Below are 11101 nucleotides of genomic sequence, written 5' to 3' on the forward strand. Positions count from 1 at the left end.
ATTCATCCAGACCACTTTTTTTTGGAATGTACTAAGCTTATTCAGTCTCCGTGTAGCAAAGACTTATTTGTAATTCAACTGCTCTATAAGAGTTGGTTTAAAAGGCTTACAGAACTGTGGTGGTGGACCAAAACTTTCAGACTTCAACTAACCTGCTGATACATGAACCAACAAGGTGTGAACCTTCCACATCTTCACAAAATTTTGTTCTGCAGCTCATCAAACTGCCATACACAACTGAATCGCAGGAAATGTATTTGCCTAGCAGCGTTTCAAAATCAGTAAGTTAGGTGGCTCCATTGCTCTTTTGCAGCATAATGTATAGCTCTGTATTTCAGCCATGCGGTAAAGTACGAAAAGATGCACAAAGCCACTCAGAATAGCAGTTGTAAAATAGTTTATTGACTTGCTTAGATGTATCTGCAGAATCCTTCCGGCACTTGGTAGGTGGCCGGGATCCTGCTCAAATCTGAATGCCTTTTGGTCCGCGGGTGCAAGCACCACTCTTATCACACTTGCCTCAATTGCTCCTCTGCCAGTCAAGGGGAATGTAACTGCAGGTGCACTGAATCAAAGTTTATTCCTGCTAAAAGTGTCTTGCAAGTGACTGCACAAATTGCAGAGGAGAACGGCCAGACTGTGATAAGAGCATCCCTATCCGCCAACTGGGATACGCGCTCTCTAGCAGGCAGGTTCTGCCGAGAGAAAAATCTGTGTGATCTGGCTGAACCAGTCATTTTTCTGCAAAAGATGTTGGTTGCCAAGGTGACCATTCAACAAAGGATACATGTCTTGGCATGTCCATACAATCTGGGGCCGGGTAGACAGGAACCTGGGAATCTGTAGCTGGTTGGACCTGCATGCAAGAAACTTGTAAAAGTATGTGCTGACAAGACGTTCATGTCGACCTCCGTTACAGTAAAGGGGAAACGCACATCTTGCTGCTCGTCAGACAGTTCAGACTTTCAAACACGCTGGATGTTGTCCCCCTCACCTTGGCGAAAGCCGATCGTTGGTGCTGGGAAAGCACTTATGCTGGCTTCTGATGCATCAGAGAAGGATCGCTGACTCTTGGCGCTGCTCATAACTTCCTTGTCAAACTTTCAGGTGCGCTCTGGAAAGGAAATTGGCGCATGATATTGTTCGAAAATACGCCCAGAATGTCATTCATGCAGAAGTTACACATGTTACTCACTGAAAGTTGGAAGTGTTTGCATGGGACACAGTGTGAGTGATGTCATTGGCAGCCATTGGTCCTCATTACACTTGCAAAGTAGGATTCCGAGCCCTGCCACGAAGATGCTATGTCGGCCTCTGGTGCAGCAGAAGGGGGAACACGCATCTTGCAGCTCATCAGACAGTTCAGAGTTTCAAACACGCTGGATGTTGTCGCCCTCACCTTGGCGAAAGCCGATCGTTGGTGCTGGGAAAGCACTTATGCTGGCTTCTGATGCATCAGAGAAGGATCGCTGACTCTTGGCGCTGCTCATAACTTCCTTCTCAAACTTTCAGGTGCGCTCTGGAAGGGAAATTGGAGCATGATATTGTTCGAAAATACGCCCCGAATGTCATTCATGCAGAAGTTACACATGTTACTCACTGAAAGTTGGAAGTGTTTGCATGGGACACAGTGTGAGTGATGTCATTGGCAGCCATTGGTCCTCATTACACTTGCAAAGTAGGATTCCGAGCCCTGCCACGAAGATGCTATGTCGGCCTCTGGTGCAGCAGAAGGGGGAACACGCATCTTGCAGCTCATCAGACAGTTCAGAGTTTCAAACACGCTGGATGTTGTCGCCCTCACCTTGGCGAAAGCCGATCGTTGGTGCTGGGAAAGCACTTATGCTGGCTTCTGATGCATCAGAGAAGGATCGCTGACTCTTGGCGCTGCTCATAACTTCCTTCTCAAACTTTCAGGTGCGCTCTGGAAGGGAAATTGGAGCATGATATTGTTCGAAAATACGCCCCGAATGTCATTCATGCAGAAGTTACACGTTACTCACTGAAAGTTGGAAGTGTTTGCATGGGACACAGTGTGAGTGATGTCATTGGCAGCCATTGGTCCTCATTACACTTGCAAAGTAGGATTCCGAGCCCTGCCACGAAGATGCTATGTCGGCCTCTGGTGCAGCAGAAGGGGGAACACGCATCTTGCAGCTCGTCTGACAGTTCAGAGTTTCAAACACGCTGGATGTTGTCGCCCTCACCTTGGCGAAAGCCGATCGTTGGTGCTGGGAAAGCACTTATGCTGGCTTCTGATGCATCAGAGAAGGATCGCTGACTCTTGGCGCTGCTCATAACTTCCTTCTCAAACTTTCAGGTGCGCTCTGGAAGGGAAATTGGAGCATGATATTGTTCGAAAATACGCCCCGAATGTCATTCATGCAGAAGTTACACATGTTACTCACTGAAAGTTGGAAGTGTGTGCATGGGACACAGTGTGAGTGATGTCATTGGCAGCCATTGGTCCTCATTACACTTGCAAAGTAGGATTCCGAGCCCTGCCACGAAGATGCTATGTCGGCCTCTGGTGCAGCAGAAGGGGGAACACACATCTTGCAGCTCGTCTGACAGTTCACAGTTTCAAACACGCTGGATGTTGTCGCCCTCACCTTGGCGAAAGCCGATCGTTGGTGCTGGGAAAGCACTTATGCTGGCTTCTGATGCATCAGAGAAGGATCGCTGACTCTTGGCGCTGCTCATAACTTCCTTCTCAAACTTTCAGGTGCGCTCTGGAAGGGAAATTGGAGCATGATATTGTTCGAAAATACGCCCCGAATGTCATTCATGCAGAAGTTACACATGTTACTCACTGAAAGTTGGAAGTGTTTGCATGGGACACAGTGTGAGTGATGTCATTGGCAGCCATTGGTCCTCATTACACTTGCAAAGTAGGATTCCGAGCCCTGCCACGAAGATGCTATGTCGGCCTCTGGTGCAGCAGAAGGGGGAACACGCATCTTGCAGCTCGTCTGACAGTTCAGAGTTTCAAACACGCTGGATGTTGTCGCCCTCACCTTGGCGAAAGCCGATCGTTGGTGCTGGGAAAGCACTTATGCTGGCTTCTGATGCATCAGAGAAGGATCGCTGACTCTTGGCGCTGCTCATAACTTCCTTCTCAAACTTTCAGGTGCGCTCTGGAAGGGAAATTGGAGCATGATATTGTTCGAAAATACGCCCCGAATGTCATTCATGCAGAAGTTACACATGTTACTCACTGAAAGTTGGAAGTGTTTGCGTGGGACACAGTGTGAGTGATGTCATTGGCAGCCATTGGTCCTCATTACACTTGCAAAGTAGGATTCCGAGCCCTGCCACGAAGATGCTATGTCGGCCTCTGGTGCAGCAGAAGGGGGAACACGCATCTTGCAGCTCGTCTGACAGTTCAGAGTTTCAAACACGCTGGATGTTGTCGCCCTCACCTTGGCGAAAGCCGATCGTTGGTGCTGGGAAAGCACTTATGCTGGCTTCTGATGCATCAGAGAAGGATCGCTGACTCTTGGCGCTGCTCATAACTTCCTTCTCAAACTTTCAGGTGCGCTCTGGAAGGGAAATTGGAGCATGATATTGTTCGAAAATACGCCCCGAATGTCATTCATGCAGAAGTTACACATGTTACTCACTGAAAGTTGGAAGTGTTTGCATGGGACACAGTGTGAGTGATGTCATTGGCAGCCATTGGTCCTCATTACACTTGCAAAGTAGGATTCCGAGCCCTGCCACGAAGATGCTATGTCGGCCTCTGGTGCAGCAGAAGGGGGAACACACATCTTGGTCAGTTCAGACTTTCAAACACGCTGGATGTTGTCGCCCTCACCTTGTTTGGTCTAGCCTCACTGGGGACCCAGGCTGAAGCGGGACCTCCTTGCTTCCACAAGGTCCTGAAGAGAAGGCCTTGTGAAGGCCGAGGTCATTGGTGCTGGGAAAGTACTTGTGTTGGCCTCTGATGCATCAGAGAGAGATTGCCAAAGCTCGCTGCTGCTGATAACTTCTTTTACAAGCTTTCCGACATACTCTGGAAATGAAATCTTCACATTACTTCATTCCAAAAGGCTCCCCTCAAGTCACTCATTTGGGATGAAGCATAATACTTACTGTAAGTGGTAGCTGTTTTGATGGGGCACACTGTGTGATGGCCTTTTCGCGCCTTGGTAGTCTTCATCATCCAGCGTGAATTGCCTTCCTTTGTCTTCGCCTGGGACCGGTCTGCATTTTCATTGAAGTGGAGGATGGCAAGCTGCGTCCTGTAAGTTGAGGATATCGCATCGGATGGCAATGCTGCCTAATGATCTGGAGTACGTGGATGTGGTTACGTGCTGACTCTTGGAATAAACCAACTGCCTCTAGACAGAGGACAGAACTACAATATAATATTACCTTGCGAGCATCCCTGCTGGAGAAAATGCCATAGACTTTGGCGCGAAGTCAATCAAGATGCTGTGGAATGCCTCCAGAGCAAACGTTTGGCCATGGGGGGACATCTGTGTGATATCCTTGAGGAGACGCTTGTCCTCAGTGATGTGCTTGAATTGCTCGTATGCCTGGGACTCTTGAGGAAAAGGTATGCTTTAAAACAAGTTCTTTAGACAAGGGCAAAAACAACTCACTAGGGTCCATCCAAACTCTTGTCTCCTCTGGCATGTCGCTGTGGAGACACCTTGGGTACAGTCCACCATGTCCAGAGTGCTGGTTGATGACGTGATTTTTCATACTCCGCCAGACGTCGACGACCAGCTCTGCATTGCCCCCTCCAGCGCGGGCTGCCCAGTACATGTGGTTGGTAGTTGACTGAATCCAGAGGTCCAGCTCCTTGCATCCAGCCCGCTTGCTTGCCGCAGCTAGCTTTTTCTTGACACCTTAATTTTAAAAAGGCATATCAGGGAAGCCTGCAGCACATTCTGTGCAAGCAAGCATCTTTTCAATCATGCTCTCAACTTTCTTACCTTTTGAGATGTGCCAAATGTCAAAGTAGTGCTTGATCTTGGGTTCACGGGTCTGCATGTGCTTTCGTATGGCAGGGTGACGGTCAGTTGTGAGAGACCGGATCTTGATACCTGTGTTATGCATTGTCGGTGGGATAACGATAAATTGTCTACCATATAAACCTTTGTGGCATGCCATACATTTCTCCTTGAAGAATTCCAGCTGCTTGATTAGGCCTTCCTTCTCCATGTTCACGCTGGCCATTGCCTGCTCCGACTGCATGAAGACGGGTTTCAAACATTACATTCCTGTATTTCCACTCTACATACCAACGGCTTACATAAATATTTATCACTGAATTACTGCAACAACTTTCCACAGACGTGTCTACTGACCTCCCCCAGCTGGACCTGGACCGAGTGAAGAATTCTGTTGATCTGCTCAACATGCGTGGTGTATGTCAGGAACTTGGCAGAAAACCCAGGGGAGTCAAATCGTCCATCACCGGTGACATCAACCTCTTGGTTGTTCAACTGGTCCATGAGTTCAGCTTGTTCTTGTAGCCAGATCTGTTCAAATGTTATTCCATTTCTTGACTAGCCCAGTGTAAAATTACAACTTAGTTTGATTGTGCACTACTGCAGCGGTAGTTACTACAAAACAACAAAAAAGTGATGTCAGGAGAAGTGTGTTCGTTTAATCTGAACTTCATTTCTGCCTTCTGGCTAACGAGAATTGAACTTTTTTGAAAACATCTGGTCAAGCTGGGGTAAATATATCAGTATGGTTTGTTGGTCACCTTTTCTATCGCAGGAAAAAGGAGGGCATCCTGATAGTTGTAGAAGGTCCGGTCACTTGGGACCTGCACATTCATGTGGCGCAGCATCCTCAGTGTGGAAGCTACATTTGCTCCTGAAAAGAGGAGGTGGCTGGACAGCAGAAGGTTTCCTGCTGCCCTTCCATTGATGACAGGCTGGCTGTTCCACGTCCGGACATGCTCCAGAGGACAGATGCTGATGACATTGATGAGGCTGCCTTTGGTGGTAATGGTGGTTTCACAAGGCCTCGAGCACTCTGGGCATGTCTGGAACAGCTCCCTCAGACAGCTCTCAAAGACCAAGAACTGCCGTTCTTCTTCTGGGGGGGCCGGTGTACTCTCTGCGGATGACTCACTGGAATCAGAATAGTGCCAACTGTTAGGCCCAAAACCCATGCAGCTGTGAAGAGCCCACCTTTCGGTATCGTCATGGTAGGTTGGAGAGTAGCTGGAGTCAGAGTCTAGCCTGTCACCCTGTGGAGATGTGCAGTCAAGTGGATCACTGCTGCATGTGGCCGGGACGAAGGGTGGAAGCAGCAAGGGCTCCTCTGTGACACGGCCAGGAGAAGTCGCAGCTGGCGTCACTGTAGGGAAACAAATATTCATCCACACAGAATGGACGAAATGCAATAAGGACTTACAGACAACTTCAGATCTAGTGCTGTGTTCGACAGAACCATTGTCCTGGTACGGACCACTGCTGGCTGCAGCTGTTGAAAGCCTTGCCTCAGAGGGATCTGGTTGAAGATCCTTGCTCTGAAAGATGGTTGTACAAAGGCCGATCAGTCACTTCGGTTTACAAAGCTGGAGGTGGTGCAACATAGCATTTCAGGATTGCTCTACATTCCATGCCTTCACTATAAATACACCGATTTGGGAACTTGATTAGTTTCTATCGGGTGCACGGCATCGTGAATCACAGCATTTACAACCAAACGCCATGTCTGCGCGAAATTTGAGCGCGAACAATGCACCGTTTTAGCCGGCGGAAGCATTGTACGGCGCGCGTAAAATTGCCGAACAAGCTGTATCAAAGTTTCTAAGCTTATTTAGCCGACCCCACACTTACGAACGCGAAGCACGGAACACTGTTACTTCTTTCGCTTCTGCAAATGATGACCATTCGCGTCATGATACAGCCACGTAACTTTTAGAACAAACTATATCTTCAGCCTGACGCATGTTCGAGTCGGCGATCCTACAGAACGACACTGTCGAGCCATGCTAAGAAAATTAATTCATAGAAATACTTACCAGTACTCTTTGGCGCTTCGGGGCTTGTTGCTCGGTTCCATCGACGACGGGAAGTCGAAGCGTGGGCATAGCGTTCCAACGCAGGCGAGAGTGACTCACGTCGGGCCGATGGAAAGCGCTTATCTCGAAGTGTTCAGAGCAGAAGCGGACACACTTTGGTAGCGTCTCGGTGTTATCGAGCCCCGCGCAACGTAGCCATGCACTACGTCGCGGTTCGTCCTTCGGCAAGGCGAACAAACGTAGGCCCTTGTGCCAATTTTTCTTAGTCCGATGAGGGCACAACCTCACCGCACAAACGTCCGGCATCGCGAAAATATCACTCGCGAACCGAACAACACTCGCAACAAAACGCGATGGCGTCCCACAGATCACACGAAAAAGTGTAGATCCAAGGATGTCGCAGGATAGCAAAAGTAGGAAGTGGGGCACACAGGACCTTCTGGGAGTAAGGACCGCGTGCACCAACAACCGACAAGTAAAAGAAGCGAGGCGAGCGCTTCCTCGGAGCAGGCCGAAGCCACCGCGGTAGGGCGCATCACTCCTATGGCAGCAGACAAGGAGAAAACATAGTCCGGCTGCTTCGGGCTTGTTTTTTTTTTAGTGATACGCTCTATGAACCACAACTATGTCGCGGATTTATCAAATTATTGTATCCTGCGTGTCCAGAAAGAGTAATAGAAATTAGTTCGATTATTTTCGCGGTTTTCATTTCACTTCAGTCAAGTCATTGGCGAAAGCAAATAGTCCGCGCGTAATTTTATTTCTGTTGGCTTATTTTGCGGCTATATTATCTACGAATGCAACTACTTATTCACGGAAACTTAAAAAACAAAATAAAGCCAAAGCAAAGCCTCCACAGAGCTGACTGAAAGGCACTCGACGCGTTTGTAGACTCCGCCCATCGTATGAGGCCGAATTCAAAAAAAAAAGGCGGGAGCCGGACGTTAATTAGATTTAATTGAGGAAATCGGCCACACAGGGCAATAAGTCGCAGCTCCTAAGAATGCTGGGAACGTGTACATCAAGTTCCCGCGGCAAAAAGACATGTTCAGAATCCTCTTCAGTGCACCTTTAAGCCCAGTGGATGCGAAGCAGCCTTCGTTTTGCATTCTTATTATTAACGTCCTTAGCGTTTGGAGGCATCTTGACCGCATACACGCCCGGCGCAAACACGAACGCGCGGTTGCGGGCACAGAGACTGACGCGACGGCGGGCGCGCGCCGCTTCATCCCTGGCGTGACGTCACATATCACGTTATGCAGCGATGGTGGCGCCGCCGCCGCGTCGCGCGCGACGGCGCGAACCGAAGCGTGGAGGCCTCCGCCGAGCGACGTCCGTCGGCGCGATTTGAGGCCCCATCTGCAGCCGGTGTGACGTCATCACGTGACGTCACATCATGTGATCTCACTTCAAGGTCAATGGTGGCCGCCACCGGGCGTCGCGCGAAGGCCCGAAACCTACGTTAATATGCTTCGCATAAAACCCAGGCGGTCGAAATTTCCCGAGTCCTTCACTAGGGTGTCCTTCATAGTCTGAGTTGCTGTAGGACGTTAAACCCCATAAACGAAACGAAACGGAAGACAGTGAAAGAAGAAATTATGAAAGAGGCTTGGTTTGGTTTATGTGGGTTTATCTTCCCAAAGCTACTCAGGCTATGAAGGACGCCGCCATGAAGGGCGCCGGAAATTACGACCATTTGGGGGTCTTTAAAGTGCACTGACATTGCACAGCACACCGGCCTCTAGAATTTCGCCTCCATCGAAATTCGAGCAACGCGGCCAGGATCGTACTCGCGTCTTATGGGTCAGCAGCCGAGTGTCATAACCACTGAGCCATCGCGGTGGCTGGATGAAACAGGTGCCGTAGTGAAAGGCTCCGGAATGATTTCGATCACCTGAGGATCTTTAACGTCTACCGACATCGCATAGCACTTGGGTGCCTTTTTGCGTTTCGCCCCCAAAACGCTGCCGCCGAAGTCTGGTTGGAACCCGGGAACGCCGGGTCAGGAGTCAAGCGCTCTAATGGAGCCACCGAGACGGGTGTGGCACAAATCCCAGTGGCACTTGTTTGGCTGTCCGGCTTCTACTGTTAATAACCGGAACCAATCTTTGTGTGCGATGATGATAATCGAACCATTGCTGGCCGAAATGGTTTGTCCGCCCTATCAGAGCGAAAGATATGAAAGCAGAGACGTTCTTCTGACCTTCTGAACTTTGAAAAACGAATTCCTGTTCGCGCAATTCTTGACCAAGAAATTGCACCATAATTGTTTTGTGAATTGCAGGCAGTGATCGACTTTCTTTTCTGAAGCTTCGGATGAGCGGTTGCCCTAGTGCCCTAAGACTGAAATCATATAAATCTATTCTAAGGCCCAGTCTCGAATATGCCTGCATTGTATGGGACCCCTACACGGTAGACGATATCCAAAAACTAGAAAAAATGCAACGTCTTGCGGCACGATTCATTTACAACCGTTACAGGCGCCTAGACTCTCCTTCCGCCATGTTGAAACTCGCAGACTTAGAACCACTGGCAGATAGAAGGAAGAAAGCCCGTCTCAACTTCCTTCATTCATTATACTTTTCTCGACTTGGTATCCGACCTGAAAATTACATCGTTAATGATTCCACACGAGCCTCGCGCCATAAGCATGCCCTTAGCCTGAAACCTATTTTTGCACGCACAGATGCCTACAAGTTTTCTTTTTTTTCGAGAACAGTTTCTCAATGGAATGCTCTACCGGAGAATTCTCCGTTGTTTTGTAATCATTCTTGATTTTCACTGCTGGTTTAGTAGCTGTGCTGTAACCGCGTTCGGAATTTTACTTTTGCGTTGCTTGTTTTGTTGTATTTATGTCGTTCGTTACTATCGCATCTGTTTTGCTTTTCCCTCCTGTATGTATTTCCCTCTCGTGCTTGGACATACAGCATGTCCGCAGTATTCAATAAATAAAATAAATGTGGTTCGTTTACCAAAAGATTGCGAAAGTTCAATGAGGATGACTCAGGGGGACCTGGAGTTGCTACAGGCATTATTATTTTTGAAATGGCAACTAAGAATTAAGACCGATATTTAGGCCGTCGTATATAAAATATAGTGACAGTGGCTGCAAGGGTTTAAGCACCATGACAAATATACGGATAAAAGTACTTTTTTAAAACCAATCTGCTTTAAGCCGTTTATCTTTTGGGCGGATCATCATTGTACAGTGTTGTCCACTTCCGACTTGAACATGACTCCCTGCCACCTCTATCGCGAGCAGCGCCTGCGGTTCCACACAAGCACGGCACTGCATTTGGTTTGGTCTGAAGAAGCAACCTGAAGGAGCAGAAGACAAGCTCAGTCGCACAATGCCCATTGTTTGGAGCACCGCCATCACAGGGCCGTGCCGCATCGCCTAAACGCTGCACCACTTAGCCAGGAGTGGTATGAAGGCTAGCAGGGATCAATGAACGCAAACTAGTGAATGACCCGCATATATCGCAATCAACTCTTTACGCTATCATGTCATACCTTTAAGGCGTAGCTTTCGTGTCATTTCCATTTTTTTTATTCCACAATAATTTGGTTGGTTGGGTTATGGGGTCTAACGTCCGAAAGCGACTAAGGCTATGAGAGACGCCGTAGTGCAGGGCTCCGGAAATTTCGACCACCTGGGGTTCTTTAACGTGCACTGACATCGCACAGTACACGGGCCTGTAGAATTTGTCCTCCAAAGAAATTCAACCGCCGCCGCTGCGATCGAACCCGCGTCTTTCGGGTCAGCAGCCGAGCACCATAACCACTGCGCCACCGCGGCGGCCCAGAATAATTTACTGCGGACACTGCTTAAGCAGCTGATAATTTGTATATGGACATTCTATTATAATTGTTATGCTGATACAAATATATCAAATGCAATGTCAGTTTTACAAATATATTGTAAAGATATAAAAGTTATCGGGGAGAAAAAAATCCCTGAATGGTTGCGTATACTTGCCTTCATCAATCGAAGAGGCTGCAGAATTTCCAGTGCGGGAATCCACCGTAGTATTACGTGGTTCTTGGAGTGGCAAGCCGACGTCTGGTTGCGATAGGCACTCACGCAGGGCACGGTAGGCGACGCCG

General features: G+C 48.5%; 1 protein-coding gene and 2 long non-coding RNA genes across 3 annotated transcripts; all 3 read right to left on the reverse strand.

Annotated features, from left to right (window-relative positions):
• Positions 1-380: 380 nt before the first annotated feature.
• On the reverse strand, positions 381-1163 carry LOC149326922 (uncharacterized). The gene is made up of 2 exons (XR_016286176.1): positions 995-1163; positions 381-856 (listed from the first exon to the last, which is right to left on the reverse strand). It is a non-coding gene; the product is annotated as an uncharacterized LOC149326922 (long non-coding RNA).
• A 463-nt stretch (positions 1164-1626) lies between these two features.
• LOC149326923 (uncharacterized) lies at positions 1627-2299 on the reverse strand. Its single transcript, XR_016286177.1, has 4 exons — positions 2208-2299; positions 2004-2122; positions 1805-1924; positions 1627-1719 (listed from the first exon to the last, which is right to left on the reverse strand). It is a non-coding gene; the product is annotated as an uncharacterized LOC149326923 (long non-coding RNA).
• Positions 2300-3623: 1324 nt separating this feature from the next.
• LOC149326924 (uncharacterized) lies at positions 3624-7529 on the reverse strand. Its single transcript, XM_089563650.1, has 10 exons — positions 6995-7529; positions 5723-6496; positions 5319-5492; positions 5124-5199; positions 4944-5054; positions 4608-4856; positions 4378-4549; positions 4096-4244; positions 3818-4015; positions 3624-3742 (listed from the first exon to the last, which is right to left on the reverse strand). The coding sequence occupies exons 1-9, from the start codon at positions 7298-7300 to the stop codon at positions 3834-3836; spliced, it is 2193 nt and encodes a 730-aa protein (XP_089419776.1). The 5' UTR covers positions 7301-7529; the 3' UTR covers positions 3624-3742; positions 3818-3833.
• Between the last annotated feature and the right edge of the window lie 3572 nt (positions 7530-11101).

Source organism: Amblyomma mixtum, chromosome 10 (genome assembly GCF_055824585.1).
Source record: "Amblyomma mixtum isolate Tamu chromosome 10, ASM5582458v1, whole genome shotgun sequence".
NCBI lineage: Eukaryota > Metazoa > Arthropoda > Arachnida > Ixodida > Ixodidae > Amblyomma > Amblyomma mixtum.